The following is a 21,137-nucleotide window of genomic DNA, read 5'->3' as shown; positions in this document are numbered from 1 at the left end:
AGACACCAACTTGGGCGGGCCTTGGAGCAGACGATTGGCGAACACAAATAGTATCGGAAAGATGAATCACACAGGAAATCGGAGATTCCATCAGCAGACCGATTCATCTCATTCTGTTCCCAGGTCCCCGCAAAGAGCGTCTTCTCAACTGGTACATCCAGGCAGAGACAACCTTCGCCATTTCGAATTGGTGTTGAAGAGATTACGGATGGGTTTGGTGATATGACAGCAATCAAGCGTCGTCCAAGTGGACCTCCTGTCAGCGCGAATGAGTGGGGTGGTCCAACGACAGAAGGAAAATCGAGCCAGCCAACATAGAAGAAGGAAGGATTGTTGATGTGTAATAATCCACTGAACCTCTTCGATGACCTCTCGGGGGATATCTCAAAAAGGAGACTGGATGAGAGCTCGCTGAATGAAGATCACCTAGCTCACTCGCCTGCTTCTGCTTCTTCTTCCAACGCCTCCATCTCAGCCTTCTCATAAGCCTCCATGATCTTTAGATCCCAGATTGTGGTGTCTTTGTCGGGAATGCCATGCTTCATATCCTTGAAGACGGGACCAATGCAGCTCTCCCAACGCTTTCTCCTGTCCATCAACATTCGAGCATTGTCTCCGATATCTCTGGCCCTGTTGACGCTTATTGCCGTTCCTGGTCCACCGATTCCATGTCCACCAGGTCGTGGCTTGTTTGCTCCGGGGCCTCCCTTCTTGGTCTTACCAAGTGTCCTGGTCCGCTTCAGATAAGCCTGTTGGACTTGACTGTCAAGATCTTCATGGATGGTGCTGTATTCCTGGTATGCCAGCCTTTCCTTTGCCAGGTCAAGCACACGAGCCTTACGAGCGCCGTTGACTATGAGCACGCGACGCAATTCGGCTTGCAGAAGGCGGAGTCTTTCGCTGATATCGTCGTCGTGGTGAGCATCAAAGTCCGGATTCTCCTCCTGTCCGAGCAGGCCCAAGTGACGAAGCTCGCCCTTGATCCGTTCTTCGCTCTGGACATAGTCGAGCCGTTGTGAAGTTGACGGCCTTGGACCGGCCTGCTCTGCAACCGCGGCGGCAGGTGCCAGAGGCTTTTCAGAATTATCTGGGCCGTTGGTAAGTCCATCCAGGTCCATGGTGTCGTTCCCATCGGTAGCCATGAAGGAATTCAGATCATTTACTCCATTGACATTCTCGCCCGGTGGTGATCGGTGTTCAAATTTGAGCAAAGAGAGGAGTCGGCTCGCCAATGGTCCCGTCGAGACTTGATCTGTTGAGAGGTTGTCATCATTGATAGCTTCAATGTTGCCTCGCGCATGATTGAGTGAGGGCTTGTCAAGATTATGGTCCACAAGCACCATCCCATCTTCTTCAGCCCAGATATCCTGATACGACTGCTTGCCACGTCGAACTGCCAGAAATGGAGTAACTCGGTCGCCCTGCTAGGGAGTTAGCTGTTATAAAGTAGGAGACAGCTTTCTACACTCACTCTCTCTCTCAACCAGGCCATGTCCTCCTCAGTTAGTGGTCGCACAAAAGGTTCGACGTAAGTGAGGAAAGTATTCGCTGCGACCTGATTGGTAGGTTTGGCATTACTGAAGTCCTTGTCCGGTGGAGTCCCCGCCATCTCGTCACGAAGGTCTTTCGTTGGGAATGACGTGACGCCGTAGATTTCCTTCTTTTCCTCATCTGTCATGTCTGGAGTCACCTCCCGTATGTGATAGATCACGGGGTCAGAGGCCATCGGGTCAGGGAAGAAACCTTGCCGAGGTAGTGGAGGTGGTCTGTGAATGATGTGGTTGTCTTCAGCATCAGACATAGAAACATCTGACTTGATTGGAGATACGTGGGCACTTGCAGCCGTGGCCTCCGGAGATTCTGCAACTTCCGACAGGGAAGAGGTGCCAGGACTGAGTTTGGTCTTCTTTGACGGCGACGGGCTATCGACTGGCCCTGGTGTACCAGGGTTGCGGCTGACTTTAGGGTTTGTAGGTTCATCTGCTATACCTGGTGAGCAAACGGAAACTGGGACGAAGTTAATAAAGTCAGAGTGAAGGGCAGGCTGTACACGCGCTGACTCGCCAAAGCGAACCGGGCAGTGATGATAACTCGAAAGAGGCGATATAGCAAGTACTTCGTCATCTTGGAGTATTTGTGAACATACCTTCTCGTTTGATCTCAACGTTGTCGAATGTCTCGGGTCTATCTTTGCGTTTCTTTGACTTGGAGTTCTTTTGAGAATGCACCTCCTCCTTCCGAGCTTTTGCGCGACGAGCCTGTTCGGCTTCGTGTTCGCGATGTTGTTGGTCTGATTCCAACTCCTTCTTCTGCTCATGGATCAGACGGATGGCTTTCTCACAGGACTCTGCGCGTTTCTCTGCTGAATCGCTCAAATGCTTCAACTGGTCGATGATGTCGTGGAGAGACTTGGGCTCCAATCGCGTGCCATGGGTCTCAAGGTAGTCTATGATTTCAGAATAGTTCGGCTTCGGGGAGACGAGGAGTTTGCTGGCTTCCAATTCCAGTAGAGGTGTAGTCGTGGGAGCAGCCGCGGCCGTCCCCGTGCTGAGGACGGAGCTGGGCGTGGTGTTGCGACTTCGCGATCGGCGTGCATCTCGGGGTTTGCCCTTGCCTTTACCGGCGCTTCCCAGAGGAGGCATCTTGCGATCTTATATCAATCTAAGACTGTGCCGATAAACAGTAGAGGGGTGAGGCAAGATTCAGGACGCCCCACGGAGACTCATGGCGTGTCTCGAGGCGATTCGTGGGCAGCCGCGTATGGACGGGGCTTATAGCTGTGACTCACTGCACTGAACGGCCGTGAGGAGGCCTCTGCGCGTTCAACAGGCCTGTTTGGAAGATGGGCTCTTCTTGTTGCACGTCGTCGTTGTCGTCGCGACTGAGGTTCGGCGCAGTTGCAGTCATACCTTACGCCAAGCGGGTCTTCGGCGAAGATGCCGTATAGGCTTCAAATAAATGTACTATCTGCAGCTAGTGACACACCAGATCTATTAGAGGCGTAGCGCCATATTTATTGGGCCACTAAAGGATGACGAGGGGATTGTATTATTAGGTACCGAGTAGTACGGATACCGATATGCTAATTATGCAGGGAGGCAACATGGAGGCTGGACTCTCTTGATAGGAATTAGCCGCCACCTCCACACCGGGTGTGCATCATTCGGTCGATGACAGGACAAATCGCGGATCTCGATCTCTTTGCGAAATATTTGCATGATTCGAGTTCGTCGTTGTTCTGTCTAAGGTCAATTCAATTCCCCTACTCTGTACTCCGTACATCTACCCTTCTTCATCCCCCTCTGTCAAGACTGCAAAGAGGACGGCGCCGTGCTTTTCTCCATGAGCAGAGCCCCGTGTGTCCTGACGCATCCGCCCGCACCGGCGCTCAACCGCATGTCATGTCTTAAGCCGATCCTGAATCGCTAAACCTGGTTATCAAACTATCCCTCTATCGAGCATCAAGGAGCGATGTGTGAGTCGCCATGTCATACTGTACCGCGAACCGCTTACTGACCCCTCAAAGCCGCACAGGCTTTGGATGTCGTTCCGAAACTCCTTCCGGATCCTCGCTACGATGACTCCGACGTGCGAACCGTCAATGTATGAAGAGCGAGGACCAGTCAGTGGCTGAATCACATGGCTAACAGTGGAAAAGAAAACCCTTGGCTTTGAATACAGGACCTCGCGGCTTATTCGCACGCTTTCGCCAAACAACCCTCAAAACTATGATACCATCGTGGGACTGCTCTACGTCCCTGAGCTCCCGGCGGCCAACCCATGCGACAACTCGACTAGAGCCCTGATACCTACGAATGTAACCACCCGTGCCGATCTCCCTCCCGGAACGTGGCCATTGTTTGCTTTGGCACCATGGACGGAGCCAGCCTGTGTCCTCTCCTACCTGACTGTGATGCGCGACGACGGGGTCAATGGAGCCTTGTTTTTCCATCCGGGTAACGATAATGCGCAGCCGCCTCCGGTAAGCGACCCATCATGGAGTCTGCAAGATGGCGGCCAGTGGAAGTCGGCCAATCCCTACCCAGTGTACGCGGTGCCAGGGATGCTGGGATCCTACCTGCTCAATCTACTGGTGCAATACTCAGGGAACATATCACAAATTCCCAATGGTCACGAATTGGTCGAGATGTATGACCCCCACGACACGATTAGAGTCTCCGCCCTGATGGCCATCACCTCCTCATCCAACGGCATACCTTCGTTGTGGGTTTTCTTGATAATTGTTCTAGCTGTCCTGCTCGCGGTTGTCATGGCCACATCTATTGTCATGCACATGATCCAACGAAGACATAGACGCCGTCTCCAGCTTAGAGTGGCGAATGGAGAGGTTGATCTTGAGGCACTAGGAATCAAGAGGCTCAACGTACCTCAAGACATTCTGGACAAGATGCCCCAGTATACTTACACGTCCAAAACGGAACAAGGCCAGGCCACACCAGACGAGATTGCCAATCCCAAGGAGAAGACTGCCGTCGATGGAGTTACGCCTGGGCCTGCCACCCACGAAGTGCATTTCTCTCAACCGACTTGTCCGATCTGCCTCGAAGATTTTGTGGGCGGAGAGACGACGGTCCGCGAACTTCCCTGCAATCACATTTTCCATCCAGAATGTATCGATCCCTTCCTCCGGAACAACAGTTCGTTGTGTCCCATGTGCAAAAGTTCGGTGCTACCAGCCGGCTATTGTCCAGTACAGGTGACAAACCTCATGGTCCGAAGAGAAAGATTGATCAGAAGGACAAGGCAGCGCAATTCACCTGAAAGGCTGCCGTCCTCAACCTCCAATAGACTGCCCACTCCCATCGCGGCTCTTAACAGGACCGCGCGGAGAATGTCGATTCCCCTATCACACAGACCCAGCCCGTACGGAAGTGCAAGAGGCGGTCATGCAGCGGGATCGGAGATGCACTCAATACCAGTCCGCCAGGAAATACACGTGGACGACGAGATGCCTCATGAAGTTCGAGCGCAGGGTGTCTCGGCGAGGCGAGCGTGGCGGCGAGAACGACTTGCGCGACAGCAAGCCCATACTTACGATGAACAAGAAACCCAGGCTCGGGCCTTGGACGTGTCGAGACCATTGTGTAAGGTTTCACTGCATTCTGAGGCAAGATCAAAACGTTGCTAATCATCCTTTAGGGCGTCGCACCTTGGGTCGTATCTTCCCGAACCTTGAATGAAGCATGAATTTAGGCCGATATGAGTTGGATTTGGTGGTCGCATAGCGTCGGTGTCTGGAACAGGGAACATTTGGAGGTATTGATGTAACATCGGTAAAAGGCGGTCGTAAAGTCATTCAAGTTTGAGCTCGTAGGGCTATTTGTAGTTGATTTGATGGAAGGCATTGTACACTGCACACACCGTTCTTCTTTCCCATCAACGGTCCGGTCCAGGTCACGTAGCGGGGTTTGACAATCGGCAATTCCCTTGCTAGGTGCCTTGGAGGCAAGACTACTTCGAGATAAGTCTTGTCCTCAGAGGCTGGATTTGTGGCGGGTTTGTCGCATTTGCTTGTCGCCTTGAACAAGCAGCAAATAACGGGTTCGGGTCCTCAAGTTGAGGCTCCACGACGCGGCCGAGGATCGAGGGTAGAGGATCGAGGTCCGAAGTCTAGGTCAGCTAGCGAACTTGTCGTGTTTCCCTTTGACCCTGACATCGAGGACTTCTTCGTAGTAAGAGCCGTCCTTCTTTGCGCGCTTGAGCCTCCGGACCTCGTCGTCGTCGAGTTTCCTGCCGACGACCTGCTCCAGCTCGCGGCGGCTGATCTTCTCTCGGGCCTTTGTCTCCTTGTTCTGCTGGACGCGGGGCTTGAAGCGGGCCTGCATTTTGAGCACGAGGTGCGTCGACTCGGACGCGGGCTCGCCATCGCCACGGAGCGAGATGGCGACCGTCTTCTTCTTTTTCTTGTTGTCGCCCTCGCCCGGCCCCTCCTGTGTGTCTGTGTCTTTCTCTTCGCGCTCCGGCCCGGCGCCCACCACGGCGCAGAGATACCGGCTCCCCTTGACGCCCTCCGAGAGCTTGGTCGCGGACGTGCGGAGCCTCCATCGCATCTTTTCGGAGGCGTCCGTCTCCTCGACAGGCTCGATCACGAACCCTTCCTCCACACCCCGGGCTTCCCTCCGCGCCCCCAGCACCCCGATGCTGTCGCACGACAGGTAGCCGCCATGGCTGCCTTTCAGGTTGATCTGACCCGTGCCGGCCACCGTGCTGGCAACCCAGACCTGGCGCACATCATGCGGCTCGGCCGTCTCTGCGTAGTCTTCCACAATATTCTCCAGCCGCGATGCGAACACATTGCCGTGCGCGTCCGCCGCCAGACACGTCGGAGGCGTCGTGGGAAGTACGATCACCGTCGGCCCTGAGATGTCCGAGGCAAGGTCGGGCACCGCCCACGATTCATCTTCGTAGGTGTCGGCGGACTCAACACCGCCTCCTTGGGATGATGCATTGACGAGCGTCTGGGTCTTGCGGTCGTCGTCTTCTAGCGTTCGGTGTTTGCGCTTCTTGGTCTTCTTGTCGCCTTTGAAGGTAAGAGGTTTAACAGGCATGGTCGTTTGCTTTAGTCTGTTCTAGTGAGTTGGTCTATGGCGCCTCGAGTAGTGCTGGGCACTGGAGCAAGGAAGTTTATCTTCTCAAGCTTGACACAGCGAGGGCGGAGGATAAAATCCAAGTAGTAGCATGAACGAGGCTGGTCTGCGGTACATGGGTACCTTAGGTAGCCTTGTACTCTGCCGTATTGTGCATCACGTGACTGGTTAGATCGGACATGTAACATGTATTCTATACCTATCATAAGGGATGCGAAGCTCTTGTGAGGACCAGGGCCAAGGTAGATAGATATATCTCGAGCAGAGCTCTAGCAGCGAACTCACTCGTTGCCTCGTAGGCATCTATCATACTATTGACATGTCAGTTGTGTCTGTCTATTCCTAATGTTTACTCCTCATCGTTTAAGTATTCTCAAGGAGCACCACCCAGTCGTGGATCATATACTAGCTCTCCTAGGGGCCATGGCTCTCAACAGGCCTTTATCTTCCTCACTGCTGTTACCAGCCCACATTTCTATTACTCCTTTCAAATCGCCTTCACTCTTCAGGCGGGCGAGATATTCTTTAGCAAACGAGTAACCCACCTCATAGATCTCATCGAACTTGGCGAAATCCAGAGTGGCGTAGGCGTCGATGGGCGGCCGCATGTACAGACATCCGGGCATGGCTTTGGCTCGCTCTAGTGCATCCACAGAACTAACATAGGCCAGACGAGCTTGAATGTCGCTGAGAGTCGGTGGGTTAGGAATGGAGGAGAACGGGTTCCACCGGTTGAACAGAGCCCAGAAGCCCGAGAGGGTGTCGCCATACTGTTGTGGCGTATCATCATCAAGGCTGCCCACGTCCACAGCGAAGATGATGTCTGCGCCCAAACTCTTCATGTGTGAGACTGTTAGGTTGTCCATGTAGCCACCATCTAGAAGCATGCTGCCTTCGTCGCAGATAGGGGGAATCAATCCTGCCAGCGACATGCTCGCTCTGACATACCGCCACGCATATCCAGATGTGTGAACCTCAGCACAGGATTTGCTGAGGTTGGTGGTATTGCAATAGAAAGAAAGCCAGAAATCCTCGATCTGCGAATCTCCGAACGTCTTAAATATCCCGCGATTGAACTCGTGCCCTGTTGTATACGCGGCTGACGGGTAGGTCAGATCCAGTGCGAACCTCCACATACTACCCATCCGACCAGCAAACTTTTTGGCCCGACCGTACATGGGAACAGTATCTGCATCGCGAGCGTAAAGTGCGCCGATGAATGCACCAATCGAAGTTCCGCCAACAATATCAATGGGTATCCCTGCCTCTTCAAGAGCCTGGATAACTCCCACATGGGCAATACCGCGAGCTCCTCCTCCACCAAGGACGAGACCCACTGATTTGCCACAAAGGCGGCGCGCCAAACGGTGCAGATCGCCTTTGAAGGGTTTGTCCACTGAATAGAGCGGCGCTTGTCGAATTCGTCGGGATGTGTACTTCTGGATTTCGGCTTGAATGACTTGGACTCTCTGTCTGATCGCCGACCCTAGTCGCCTGGGTTGAGCATGAGGAGTGGTTTCGGAACTCACCCGGAACGTCATGAGAACATGATGATGGCCCCCATTGATCCACATCCGATTCCTCAGCCATCTCCTTGTAAGACCGGGCTGAGTATATCGGTCCCCGTGGAGGAGTACAAGGTCTTTGCGAGCCGTGGACTTCATACCAAGGAGAAATCTCTCGTACTCACCAATGCTGGGGGAACTCTCCGCCAATCCAACCAATAAGATGCAATCGGCCTGTGATATGCAGGTCTGGGTCCAAGGCGCGTTCACGTTGGTGTCGGCGATATAGAGCAGCATTCCATATTTCTCCTCGAGATCGGCTAGATATTGTGATAGCTTCAGCCGTCCCATTCGATTGAAGGCGTGGCGGCCAAGATGGTTCAAAATAAGTGTCTGATTGAGCAGAGTAACGCCATTCGGCACTCCGACCTGACTCAAAGCTGCCAGTAAACGATTTCCAAACTCGACTACTGGGACACCCGTGGTAACCGGCAAGACCGCTATTGTGCGTAAGTTGAGACTGGACGTGCCGGAGTCGGTCAGAGCGGCTTTGCCTCGCTCTTGGCCTGTGTCCGCCAAAGGGGCTTCGATGAGCGCTCGCATGCGCAGCGCTATCAACTTCGAGATCTGAATAGTGATATTGGGATGTTCCTGGGCCAAGCTGTTGAAGAGTGTTTTGGGAAACTTTGCCAGTTCGGTATCTCGGATGGCATGGAGAGTTGCCGACCTCGTCGCATCTGTCATAACCTCCAGTTCACCGATACTTTCCCCTTGGCCATACTCGCCTGTCACTTTCATGGTTCCGCCTTCCAACTCGCGGATGGCTCTCAGTCGACCATTGAGAACGATATAGATAGCATCACTTTCATCCCCTTGATGATGGATGACTTGACCGGCGTTGACTTGAACCCACTCCAGAGCAAAGTCGATATGCAAAATCAGGCGGGGGAGAAGGCTGGTGAGCCTTTTTGCGAGGGTGAGTAAAACCGCCGGATATTTCTCTGCAACTCTCTCCAGGGACGACCGAGGAAGAAAGCCAACGTAGACATCCGTTTTCGCTGTGACATCCGTAAAGCTCCTGTACGAAGAGAGCGTGCCGACATAGCCGGCGATTCCGCCTGGCTTCACCAAAAACAGGGATTTTTGTACCATTCTCCTGCCTTCCTTTGATTGCGCAGGAACACCTGGAACGGAGGAAGCGCGGGACGTGGAAGTCTTGGTTCTCCGAAGTCGTGGTACAGAATCGTCGCGCGAGGTCTTTCGATTGTTGGCTACTAGGGAGATATTCCTATCTTCCTTCTCTTCGACGGGAATGCTCACATCCAGGAACCCGTCAATAACATAGTAGAGACCCGGATTTCGTTCGCCCTGCTCGACCAAAACGGAGTCTTTGGGGAAGAAAACAATCTCCACATCATCTATTAGTTCTTCATTCAGCGTCTGACCTTGAGATGATCCACCAACACTAGCGGCCGAGGCCGAGGCGACATCAGATTCACCGTCGGCCGAATCCTCGTAGGGATCAATGAAACCAAATGCGTTATTGAAGATGGCAGTTTGCCTTCTTGCATCGTAGGAGACAAGCCGCGGAGATTGCTCCACTGAAGCAGGTACCTTTCTCATAGACTGGTTGATGGCCTCGCTCAGGCCAAGTGCCTTAGCCACGCATTCCAGGACGGATTCCCGAAACAAGCTATCCTCGTTGGCTGACTCTTGCAAGTGAGGAATATCGGTCCCGAACGGTCTAAATAGCGGCTGTTCGCGGTTTCCCATGGGACTGCCCACTTCCATACTGGTCGAACTCGAGATCGACGGCAGGTGGAGACTTGTTGGCCTCTGGCTGAGTCTGCCACTTTCATGAAGGTCGCCAGAACTCACATTTCTATCACCAATTCCTCGGGCCAGGGCACTTGATCTGGAGGTCAAGGCTGAATTTCCCCTGGCCGCAGCCAGCCTGGCCGCCGTGGCTGCTTCTTTCCGGAGTCCGCTCGACGATCTCCTCCGGTTCGCCCTCGGGTTATGCAGGGCGATCCCTTTTGTGCCTTCTTCAGGTCCAATCCTATCTCGCTCCTTTGCGAATTTGTCTCGCAGTCGGTCTAGAGCATCGCCCCGAAGATGATTGGGCAGATCGTAGCTGGTAAACTTGTTCATCGTCTTCTCAATCTGTAAAACCTCCGAGGTCAATCCGAGATAGTGATGTGCCGTAGCTAGAGTCACCCGATGTAACCGCGTAAGTATAACCTGCACTATATGGGCAGTGGCTTTCGGATATGTTCTGGTTAATCGGCGAAATGCACTGGCTGGAATAATAGCAATTGTTGTATCTACCACTGCTCTGGCCACTATATCTGGATGCGCGGAGGGGCCCGCCCGGGGCTTCTCTGGTTGTTTTTGAAATGGACGCTCGTCAAAGGCGGCCCCCAGAGTTAGCGGCGGCACGGTGGATAGCCTGTGCCTAGAAGGCTCTTCCCGGCCGCTGGGGATGGCCATACCTGGTGTCGACGGGTGCGTAGTAGGGCTTGTCGCAACTGAATCAGGGGTATGTGACATATGATTGGCGAATTTAGTAGCAGGGTTGACTTGATCGTCATGGCGCAGTTTGATATCTTCGGTGAATAGGGACAAGATTGAAAAGAGTGAGGACATTGAAGCTCCGTTCTTGACCTCGGTCAGCAACTGGTAGCCCTGGTTGCCTTCATGATAACCTTCGTCGTCGTTGAAGACGCCAAATTGGCCAGTGGAATTGTGGTCTGAAGCCTCTTTCGAAGACTTCACAAAGATCTGCACGAGGCCGTCGACAACCAGACAAAATCCCTTCTCTTCCTCGAGCAGTAATGTTTCCCCGGCAATGAGTTTCCTAGTCTGCATTGTCCTGGTTAACTCGTGAAATACCGGTCTTTCCAGATATCCGAACACCTTGATGGCACTGAGGAATTCGTCGAGATAGTTGGCCAATCCAGGTTTTAAGTCTCCATCTTGCGTATCAGGAAACAGATCTATCTGTGCCTCTTTCCTCTTGGGCTCTTCGGGTAAGCGAGCGTAGACATTAAGGTAACGATAGCGGATGAACCAGCTGACGGTCGAGACAACGAGGAGGAAAATCAAGAGCCTGCAAGTGTCAGCTCAGCACGTTCGTAAAGAGGATGTTCTTACAAGGTGGTGAAATTCATGGTGAAAGTTAGACTCATGGAGAAAAGAGTGAATAGCCATCGCGGGACGGTGATGGTAGTGAAGGTGATGGTCCGGAATAGCGCGCCTGGAACAAAGATGACAAGCGACAAAAGAGCATGACCAAACCCAGACGGTTGTTCCGTATGGACATGCTGTCCGGTGGCATTCATGGCCAGAGAGGAGGTGCTGGGGAGTCTCGGCAACTCCATGCTCGCCGGAGACGAAGATGCCATTGTGATGGAATGCACGCAGGTAGGTCGAGGAGACCAGGCATTGCTGTTTTTCCTGCTTGTCGAACTGAAGAATGAAGCTCTGTTCAGAGGCTATAGCAACGCGGGAAGTTTTCGAGGATCCATTGATGCTCAATGAAAAGTGCACGTGTCGGGGCTAAGGAGGGCGAAGTCTGGAGTACTGTACTAATACTCCGTACTCTGTATAGGTGTTAGGTACTACCAGGTAGGTTTTTGGGGAGGGCGGAAAACACCCTTGTCCGTCGCTACAACATGATGTCATCGTCCCGGCTGCAACATTTTGGTCACGTGAGGACCTCAGCCTTGTCCATTACTTGAAGTATATAGGTACCTTATATCTACCAAGTGCGCAGTATTGCCTTGTCCAAGGTAGTCGATACTCTTGTGTCGTTATCATTGCCCATCAGGCATCTGGATATCAAGCGGTCTAGAGCCATCCTGAGCCCTATCAACAAACCCAACCAAGTCCTTCTAGAAATCTCCCGTCACTGTCTCTCATGAACCAACCTTCCACCAACCCACACCCGTCGGACATTTCTATCGTCTCCATTCCACACCCATTTCTCCACCCGATCTTCCCAGGTCTCCCATCCAAAGATGTCTACCTCGGTCTCTCCGCGCTCGCCGTTCGGGTCGACCTCGTCCAGGACGATCTCTTGGACATCCCACAACATCCCTTCTTCGAACCCGCCCAGGCGTCCTTGCATGCCGACCACCTTTGCCCCGCCGACTGTTGCAAGCCAGAGCCCCTCCGCCACGCCAAGGTTGTACCTGCTGTCGCCGCCGTTGACATAGCCGACATGGCGACTCACCATGCAGGCGTTCCTGACTGCATCGAGTATGCTCGTACTGTAGCCGCCGCTGACGTCCGTCCCGAGCCCGACCTCCAGACCTTCGTCTAGCATCACCCGTACGGGGCAAAACCCACTGCCCAATGCGCTGTTGCTGGCAGGGCAATGACTGATCTTGGTCTTTCTCTGTTTGATAAGCCTCATCTCATCTTGGCTGAGATGGACGGCGTGGGCTAGAATGGTGCGTGGCGTCAACAGTTCATGATGGTCGTAGACGTCGGTGTAAGTGGTCTGGTCAGGGAACAATTGCTTGACAAGGCTGATCTCGCTCAGATTTTCCGAAATATGCGTCTGCACTCGAAGATCCTCTGCTTTCGCCAGCGCGCCCAGTTGCGACAGCGTTTCCGGTAGACAGCTCGGAGCAAATCTCGGGGTGATGATGGGTGCCAACAACTCCCCCGAGACATCGAGCGATCTGCAGTGTTCTATGCTGGCTTTTGTGTGAGCTATCGTCTGCTCTGTACTTTCGTCTCGGTAATATTCGGGGCACGTCTCGGGTCGGTCCATGCACACTCGTCCAATATAAGCTCTCTGGCCCCTGGCGAACGCGATGTCAGCCAGCAGGTTCGTGGCGTCCAGGTGGATAGTAGCGTAGTAGGACGCCGTGGTGGTTCCGTTCGCCAGTGTCCGGGAGATGACTCTGTTGTAGACGGTTTTTGCTCGAGCAAGCGGGTCAGGAGGCTCGGTGGCATTCCTGTACATGGGAGACTTTGGGTTGCCCAAAGACGATTCCAGGGGGAATGTATATGTCGTTAGCCAGTCGAGAAGGGTGGACTTCCCGAATATGCCGACATTTGGGTACTGCGACGCATGAATATGGGTATCTGTTTGCAGACAGCCATTAGCCATCTTCCTGGTCCACAGAGTCAAGCTCTTCCTGTTTCGAAGATCCCAGTAGCTGTGGAAGCACTCACCAATGAAGCCGGGGAAAAAGAATCCATTGTCCTTCGCGGTGACAACGGGCGTGTCGATCCCATACTTATGAACGGCATCCTGAGGGCTACCGACCGTCCAGTCCATCTTCTCTATCGTGCCTCTTCCATCCTTTCTGTTCACCAGTGCTGCGCCAGTACGGATCAAAAGTTCGTTTGGCTGAGGCGTCGAAATGAATCGGCCAAAGTATACTGTTTTCTGCGGCATCTTGCCTGCGCGAACCCCCCGAGATCAGGGCGAATCTGGTGTCTGCGAAACGCGCAACCTTCTAGAGGACGTCGACCGAAAGGCAACTCTAATAGACTGTACGGAGTATTCAAAACCACAGGGCTCCAAGGCGTGTCTTATCAAAGATCCAACCCAGAGAAAGAAAGCAAAGTGGGCAGCCAATCGGAGACCCCCTGCAGAGGGTGTCGGCGGTCTCCGCTTCATATCGCACTTTCTCCCTTGCAATTAAAACATGATTGAACAACAGTTGTACGACATGACCGCAGATGGAGCATTTCTGAGAAAGCAAGAGACCAGGGAGAAGTCCGTTGGACAATCAGCATTTACAGCTACAGAACTCAATCGTCATCATCGTCGCTGTCCACAACAAAGCCACCACGCATGCGCCGTCGTGCTGTCCGTACAATGTCCTCGTCCGATTCGCTCTCCACCGTCCCAGCGTCTTTGCTCCTTGCACTCGCATCGATCCCTTGGTCTGCCCTTGCCTGAGGCATCTCCCTAAGCGCGGCTCTGCCTGCATCTGATGGCTTAGCTGCAGCCGAACTCTGAGAGGACAAGGGCGTGTCCTCTTCGTCTTCTTCCTCTTCGCTATCTGACTTTCGCTGGGTTTGTGACGAAGCGGTCTCGTTGGGCTTGTCATCGATGTCCACCATCAGGAGGTCGTCGTCACTGTCTTGTTCCGCTACAGGCATCTGACGAGCCGGCGCCTTCTTCCTCCGCTCTTTGGTCTCAGCAACCCGACCGCCCGTTTCCAATGCCATCTGCTTGCGTATGTTCTCTTCTTGTTTCCGACGCACTTCCTCTTCCCTCTCGAAGAACAGGCGATCTCGCTCTTGATCCGATTCATCGTCACTGTCTCTGATGTATGCTTCGCTTTTGATCTTGAGTCGTCGTGCCCTCGCGGCATCTTCACGTGCTGCTCTTCTTTGGGCAGCAAGCTCTTCGTCAATTTCGTCGTCTTCGTTGTCTTCGTTGCGTTTCCTCTTGCGCCGGGCTTTGAGTTCTTCGATAATGTTCTTAGTTCTCTTTCTCCGGGGGTTGTCTGGAAACATAAACTCTTCCTCGCCTTCCGAGTCATCGATGAAGGCATCTCGAGGCGCGTCTTCCTCGCCAACATCTGTCTTCCCGTCTTTATTTCTGGCACGCCGGACCATATCTTCGGCATCTTCGTTCTCATCGTCCCCTTGCCATGGTGTTTGCTCATATTGCTCAATTGAGGCTTTCGACTCAGCTAAGGTATCCGCCGTGAGGCCCGAAGGTACGATCCAACTCGCCCCAAGAACGTCTTCATCCCCCAACATGTCGAAGCCGACGAGGCGCATCAACAATCGTAGGCGCCCATTCTTGAACATTGCAATCTTGATATCTTCCGAGGTAGGACGCACCGTAATGTAACTAGGCTGGCCGATATCGACGACTTCGGGTGGGGATTCGTGGTCTTTTTGCGCAGCTTCAACCGCAGTCGCTCTGCGGACTTCGGCCTCAACCTCCCAAGCATGCCTTTCATCGTAAGCCTTTCTCAGCGTATCTTTTACCCATGTTACTAGTTCCGCCTTTCTGTCCTTTATCAACACAGTGACGATGATGCCGATCTGCTCTTTGATATCCCTCCCTGGTGCAGGCCTGATCTCCAAGTCTGCTGGGGGACGGCTTGCTGCGATCGTTTGCTTTTCTTGACCAAATTCAAGGTAGTACAAGGTGGAGTGGATCTTGCTGAAAAGAAGTTCGACCACCAGTTCCGGCCTCTGATCGATCTTCTTGAACATCTTCTTAAACACTTGCCGGGAAAATTCAGAGTAGTCCTTGTACATGGGATGCTCTGTGTCAAGACCGTCTGGGCCATTGATCATCTTGTACAATAGTGCAATAATGTCCACCCGATAAAGTAAAACGGGGAGATCCTGCTTGAACGCCACTCGGTAGAAAAATCGGTGTGCTCGTTTGAGTTGTTCGGTATTGAGGTCTCGGTAAAAGGTGATGAGGGAGGTAAACGTGTTTACCGATGCCTGAGAGGAGAATTTGGCTGCGAAACGGTTGAAATCAAACTTGCGCTCCTTAGAGACTTGGATGACATCGGCGATATCCTCATTCTCAGATTTTTCGTCGTCCTCAACGGGATCATCCCCTGGCTGGGCAGCTTGCCTCTCAGCCTCTTTCCTCTTCCTCCTTGCTCTCCGCCGTGAGCGAATCTGCAAGTCGGTATTCTCCTTCGAGTATCTCTCTAGCATGCGCAAGAAGACATGTGACAGTTCAGTGCAGGCGTCAAGGTAGCCGAATCCTTGGTCTTTGTAGCCCTTCAAGATGCCGGTTATTCGGTCATGAGTCGTCTCTTCGTAGAATATGTTCTTTTGAATATTGTCCGCGATTTCTTGGTCCTCGTCCAAAGGGCTCTGTGCCATTTCTTGCACGGTCAATAGGATCTGAGTGAAACATCGCATGCTTGCATTCAAATCCTGCCACTCCTTGTTGTCCCAAGACAGTTGCATGTATCGGTTAAGCATGATGAAAGTCTCTTGGTTCAGGACTGTTGCAACGAGTGCATAGCTTTCGTCTTCAAAGTCAGTTCTGACTTTATCCGGCTTGATCTCCTTCTTCCTTGTCTCCCGACGAACGCGTTCGGCCTCAAGAAACCACGCAACCGCGTAGAAAAATTGCCGATAATTGACGTCGGCCAGACGCTCGGCTTCGCGTTGGATGGCTTTGCGTAAATGAGCGAAAAGGGGGTTAAACCCTGAATCAAGGAATTCTTCAACAAAATTGCGCAACTTCTCGCTGGCCGAATTGGTAAGCCGAGTGGTATGGTCGAAGTCGTGAATGGTGTGGTCAACGTCCTTGCGCTTCTGCTGCGGTTTATGCCATTTCTTCGATTTGTCCATGTTGAAGAAGGCCTTTTGATCGCTCTTCAGATTATCTTGTCCCGACACAGCTGACACCTTTTCTCCTTCACGTTTGACCCATAACATGGTGCCAAAGCGACCATGCCGACTCCACTGGTTCCGTTTTGCTTCTTTGGCCTCGCTATGCTCAATGGCAAGTGCAGCACTTAGATCTGATATTCCTTGACCTTTTCTTTCCTGCTCTGTCATCCACAGCCGCTTCGGGTCGATTCCTTTGATCAGGTTGAAGATGATATCAAGAACTATAACGTCCTGTAGATTGAAATCCTCTCCCATGTTGGAGCATAAGGTCAACAGCAAGGCGAAGACGTCTTGATTTCTGAACGCCTCGATCGTTGCAGATCTTGAAACCTCCATATCCAGGCCTTGATTGGGCAGGTTTGGGATTTGTTGAATGACGGCGACGTTCCGAAAGAAATAGAGCATCAGCTTGAGAATACCCTCATCTCGACTCGTTCTCTCGTCTCTGGCGACAGCGATCGAAGGAAGGCCAATCCGAATCACTTGGCGTAGAATACTGCTAGTATCGCAACCAAGAATCGCAGCCTTGTACAACACCTGCGCCTGTTGAATGTATGGAGTGTGTCGGTGATGATTCAAAGTCATTTCTCCGCCATTTTCCAGGGGCCATGTCAGTGGTACCAGCAGTTCCAAGCATGCGAGCGCAACCCTTGCCTTCAGTTTGCTCTCCTTTCCCTGTTCCGGCCATGAGGCCAAGATCGGTATAAGGTCTCCTCCAACAAGTTTGGCTTCTGCAAGGCATCTGGCTACGTCGAGCTTGTTGTTCTTCTCGTCGTACAACTTCAACCATCTTTTCAGATCACGGAGACACGCAAGTGCATCATCACCGAGGACATATCGGCCGTCGTCGTCCGTACTACTCCCACCAAGCTAATGGATGTTAGCCGTGCTCAAAAGTCCACTGTGCTCGGAACAACGTACGGCGTTGACCAGGCTGTACACATATGCCCGTACTTCGGGATGGACAGTCTGGGATTTGTCGAACGGGTTGTCCTCTGCCATCTTGTCAGAAAGGGTTGGTCATATCGCTGTGAGAGGAGGATGCGAGTGTGGCAGTGTGTTTGAGACGCTCCAGAGGGTTCGCTGCCAAAGGACGCGTCTCGACGCGTCGTTGCTAAATGGGTGTACGGTGGAGTGGAAGAATGAATGGCAGACACCGCTTACTGGGCTGGTACTACGTAGATGTGTAGAGGCTCGTAACGCAGATTCGATATCGACAACCTCGGTCCGGCTCTCCGCCTATTGTCGGTCGCAGCTTTCCCGTCCAATGTGTTCAACGAGGAAACTCCGCGATACATAGGTTTTGCGCCTGGCTCACAGTTGGAGGCTCCTACCACCATTTGGCATCCTCCCCATCTCCCCAAGTCAATCTACTCTGTCCACCGAACTACCTTTCCTCATGACCTCGCTGGCAAGGTTTCCGTCAAGACTGATGGCTAGCCCAAAGCCGGGCGTCGCCTCCCAGAGGCTCGCCTCGCTTGGTCGCCAATTGTCTACAACTCCGCCAAGGGCTTTCGAGGTGAAGAAACTTGGTGTCATCGGAGCTGGACAGATGGTATGAGTAGCGACGCCATGAGTAACATAATACTAACAATCTCCAGGGTCTCGGAATCGCCCTTGTAGCTGCTCAGAAGGCTCAAGTCCCGGTTACGCTGGTGGATAACTCACAAACGTCCCTCGATAAAGGCCTGGCATTTGCAGACAAACTCCTCGCAAAAGACGTCTCAAAGCAAAAGATTACAGAAGAAGTTGCAAAGGCCACAAGAGATCGACTGAAGGTCACGACACAATTATCGGACCTTTCCGACGTGGACATGGTCATTGAAGCTGTACCGGAGATTCCTTCTCTGAAGGAACAAATCTTTGCGCAATTGGCCCAAATATGCCCTCAACATGCCATCCTAGCCACGAATACTTCAAGCATCAGCATCACCAAAATTGCACGTGCAACTACTAAGGATGCAACCGATACATCAGCCTCCTCGCGGGTAGTGTCAACGCACTTCATGAACCCTGTCCCAGTACAAAAAGGTGTTGAAATCATCTCCGGCCTCCAAACCTCTCCTGAGACTCTCAAGGCTGCAGTGGCTTTTTGCGAAAAGATGGGTAAAATCTGCTCGGTCTCAGCCGACGTTCCAGGATTTTTGGCAAATAGGATCTTGATGCCTTATATCAATGAAGCCATTATATGCCTTGAGACGGGAGTCGGAAAAAGAGAGGATATCGACAACATAATGAAGAATGGAACGAATGTCCCCATGGGCCCTCTGACTCTCGCCGACTTCATTGGTCTTGATACATGCTTAGCAATTATGGAAACTCTCCACGTCGGGTTGGGGGACAGCAAGTACCGACCTAGTGTGCTCCTGCGGCAATACGTCGATGCGGGTTGGCTGGGCAAGAAGAGTGGCAGAGGCTTCTATGAATACAAATGAATAGTGCTTCGCAGAAGAGGATGTTGAGCGGCTATGTCAATGGCAGCCCGTCTCCCGATCGTCATTGCTTCCCGTCTCGGTATATTCGGTGTCACATGGCCGGCTTGTTTGGGTGGCTTCTCTAGCAGATGCTGGAACTTGCAGAAAAAGTTGAATGCTGGAGTCAAGTTGCGTCTAGATATGTCTTGGAGCGACGACAGGGGCGGTCAAAGTTCAGCATACGACCCGGTAATGCTATAAGTGTCTAAATCTTGGACTGGGGGTTCTTAAGGCAATCTTTGATAGACCATGTGTACAGTTAGAAAGGTCTTCATTGCATGGTAAGAACCTTTCGTATTACGAATGTTGAGGACTTGGCTTCCAGGGCTATACTTCGCCTTCAATTCCGTCAAAGCAAGCTGTGCTTCGTTTACTCCGCTGAACAAACTGTCTCGACCTAGTCTCAGTCAAACTTTCTCCGTAGCTGCTGCATGCTCTGGGCCCACTCAGCCACCATTGTCCAGTATTCACGTCTGGAGTGACAATCTCCGGGCGTGTAGCAAATAGTAAGATGATGCACATCGACCATCAGCCGAAGAAACCTCCTTGTCACCACTCCTAACCGTTAGACATGGCTACTCCCGTTAAGAAGCAGGTAAAGACATCGAAAGTATGCGGCATGGTTTCATGTTTGGCGTGCCGGTCTTATTAAGCGAACCTGCGTCTTGGGGTATCTGGAACCGATGGCTGTTGTGTCACGTTCTCGGCGCCAGTCAGACGGGCGTTGAACTCGTCGAGCTTGTCAAGTGGAAGGTTCAAGAGCAAATGCTTGTTCTTCCAGCGGACTTCATTCTCGATAAACACCTGGGTCTCCGAGCCCGGCGGAGGCGGAGGCTCGGTGATCTTAGTGATGAGATATGCAGTGCTAGCCTCGGCGATGCCATAGATCAGGACGCCCAGCAAGGGGACCTTGACCATGACTGCAAAAGCGGCGCTGAAGCCAAATAGCACACCACTGCGGTCCATAAACCAGACCTTTTTCTGTTGCTTGGTGAACCGGATACGGGAGAAATATGGCTCAAGCAGGCGCGACATGAGGCTGCGACTCGAAAAATAGGTCTGCAGAAATGACACCATATACCGCTTGGGCAACACAAATCCGAGCCCAAATACGATCCCAGCCGGCACAGGCCCAACGGCCTTGTTGAAGGTGTAGAAGGACGCTGCGGGAAGGACCAAGGGCCCCACAATCGGCGCAAAGGTCAAGGTATATATGGCCAGTGAAATCGCTGCGCGTCGACCGTACTTCATACCGACACTGATCAAGCCATCAAGGGGGCTGCGTCTCTCTTTCCTCTCCCGGGCACCGTGCGTCGAATATACCTTCAGCGTCGGGTGGTACAGGCCGCGCAGGGTTGAGGGGTCGTCGGACTTGTGTTTCTGGAGGTACGTCTTATCGACCCACGCCAGAGAGTCCATGAACAAGTTATCCAGCGTGGGCGTGATGGAGCTCATGACCATCATGAGGAAGAAGGGGACTTGTAGAACCGATTTCGAGATGAAGTCTAGCCCATTGACCAGCTTGTCATCCCACGTCTCATGGTCGAGGTTGACGAAGAGCGAAGTGACCAGCAACATGAATTTGACTGCGTAGATGGGGATGTTGAGAATAATACGGATCGCTAGACCTGCACACACGGCTATTGCAGCCTGGCGGTAGTGTGTGGTTGTGAACAGCTCCGGGTTCTGCAGGGCTCGGTGTGCGCCAACGAGGGTGAGCTGGGCACCGCGCAGGATAGCGTTAGGATCGAAGTTCGACATAATGTCGACAGTTGAATGGAAGCTGAGGTTCGGTCCCGGAGAGCCGGCGCATGGAGTTCTTACAGAGGGACACGGGAAGTGAGAAAGAGCGTCGTGTGCCCAAAAGGCGGCAGTGTACGTACCTCGTTATGTCATTGCTCGCACATCAAGTTGTACATAACCCCGCCAACTTCAACGAGGCTGACCTTGGAACGTGAGGCTGACGGCATCACTTTCATCAACAGCCATGGTAATCTCGACGGTTGAGTCTCGCTACAGCCGTGCACTCATCTTTTCAATTCTGGACGCATTGCTGCGTGTCTCTGCTTGATGAATCAGGAGAGGAAGAGATGTTGTCCCTCGAAGGCCACCATTTCAGCCGACTGGCGCTTACTGCCTAATGTACGGCCGTCGGCTGCTCACGTTAGGCGTTGTAGTCAAGCCTAAGCCTAAGCCGT

At 52.7% G+C, this 21,137-nt stretch overlaps 8 protein-coding genes across 8 annotated transcripts; 2 read left to right on the top strand and 6 right to left on the bottom strand.

The window, feature by feature from the left end:
• Positions 1-431: 431 nt before the first annotated feature.
• Positions 432-2,642, bottom strand: A1O3_05577 (uncharacterized protein; the record flags this gene model as incomplete). Its single annotated transcript, XM_007735697.1, has 3 exons — positions 432-1,421; positions 1,472-1,983; positions 2,147-2,642. The coding sequence occupies 3 exons, from the start codon at positions 2,640-2,642 to the stop codon at positions 432-434; spliced, it is 1,998 nt and encodes a 665-aa protein (XP_007733887.1).
• A 935-nt stretch (positions 2,643-3,577) lies between these two features.
• Positions 3,578-4,782, top strand: A1O3_05576 (uncharacterized protein; the record flags this gene model as incomplete). The annotated part of the gene is made up of 3 exons (XM_007735696.1): positions 3,578-3,603; positions 3,682-4,658; positions 4,718-4,782. 3 exons carry the CDS (start codon positions 3,578-3,580, stop codon positions 4,780-4,782), a joined length of 1,068 nt encoding a protein of 355 aa, XP_007733886.1.
• An 854-nt stretch (positions 4,783-5,636) lies between these two features.
• On the bottom strand, positions 5,637-6,569 carry A1O3_05575 (uncharacterized protein; the record flags this gene model as incomplete). Its single annotated transcript, XM_007735695.1, has 1 exon — positions 5,637-6,569. The coding sequence occupies one exon, from the start codon at positions 6,567-6,569 to the stop codon at positions 5,637-5,639; it is 933 nt and encodes a 310-aa protein (XP_007733885.1).
• A 437-nt stretch (positions 6,570-7,006) lies between these two features.
• On the bottom strand, positions 7,007-11,517 carry A1O3_05574 (lysophospholipase nte1; the record flags this gene model as incomplete). Its single annotated transcript, XM_007735694.1, has 2 exons — positions 7,007-11,222; positions 11,267-11,517. The coding sequence occupies 2 exons, from the start codon at positions 11,515-11,517 to the stop codon at positions 7,007-7,009; spliced, it is 4,467 nt and encodes a 1,488-aa protein (XP_007733884.1).
• Positions 11,518-12,020: 503 nt separating this feature from the next.
• Positions 12,021-13,526, bottom strand: A1O3_05573 (uncharacterized protein; the record flags this gene model as incomplete). Its single annotated transcript, XM_007735693.1, has 1 exon — positions 12,021-13,526. The coding sequence occupies one exon, from the start codon at positions 13,524-13,526 to the stop codon at positions 12,021-12,023; it is 1,506 nt and encodes a 501-aa protein (XP_007733883.1).
• Positions 13,527-13,885: 359 nt separating this feature from the next.
• A1O3_05572 (replication fork protection complex subunit Tof1/Swi1) lies at positions 13,886-17,467 on the bottom strand (the record flags this gene model as incomplete). The annotated part of the gene is made up of 2 exons (XM_007735692.1): positions 13,886-17,335; positions 17,387-17,467. The coding sequence occupies 2 exons, from the start codon at positions 17,465-17,467 to the stop codon at positions 13,886-13,888; spliced, it is 3,531 nt and encodes a 1,176-aa protein (XP_007733882.1).
• Positions 17,468-17,864: 397 nt separating this feature from the next.
• Positions 17,865-18,900, top strand: A1O3_05571 (3-hydroxybutyryl-CoA dehydrogenase; the record flags this gene model as incomplete). The annotated part of the gene is made up of 2 exons (XM_007735691.1): positions 17,865-18,020; positions 18,067-18,900. 2 exons carry the CDS (start codon positions 17,865-17,867, stop codon positions 18,898-18,900), a joined length of 990 nt encoding a protein of 329 aa, XP_007733881.1.
• Positions 18,901-19,587: 687 nt separating this feature from the next.
• On the bottom strand, positions 19,588-20,700 carry A1O3_05570 (uncharacterized protein; the record flags this gene model as incomplete). The annotated part of the gene is made up of 1 exon (XM_007735690.1): positions 19,588-20,700. One exon carries the CDS (start codon positions 20,698-20,700, stop codon positions 19,588-19,590), a length of 1,113 nt encoding a protein of 370 aa, XP_007733880.1.
• Positions 20,701-21,137: the final 437 nt, after the last annotated feature.

Source organism: Capronia epimyces (genome assembly GCF_000585565.1).
Source record: "Capronia epimyces CBS 606.96 chromosome Unknown aczIQ-supercont1.4, whole genome shotgun sequence".
NCBI lineage: Eukaryota > Fungi > Ascomycota > Eurotiomycetes > Chaetothyriales > Herpotrichiellaceae > Capronia > Capronia epimyces.
The sequence above is the reverse complement of the archived record's forward strand: the minus strand, read 5'-3'. Positions and strand labels throughout refer to the sequence as shown.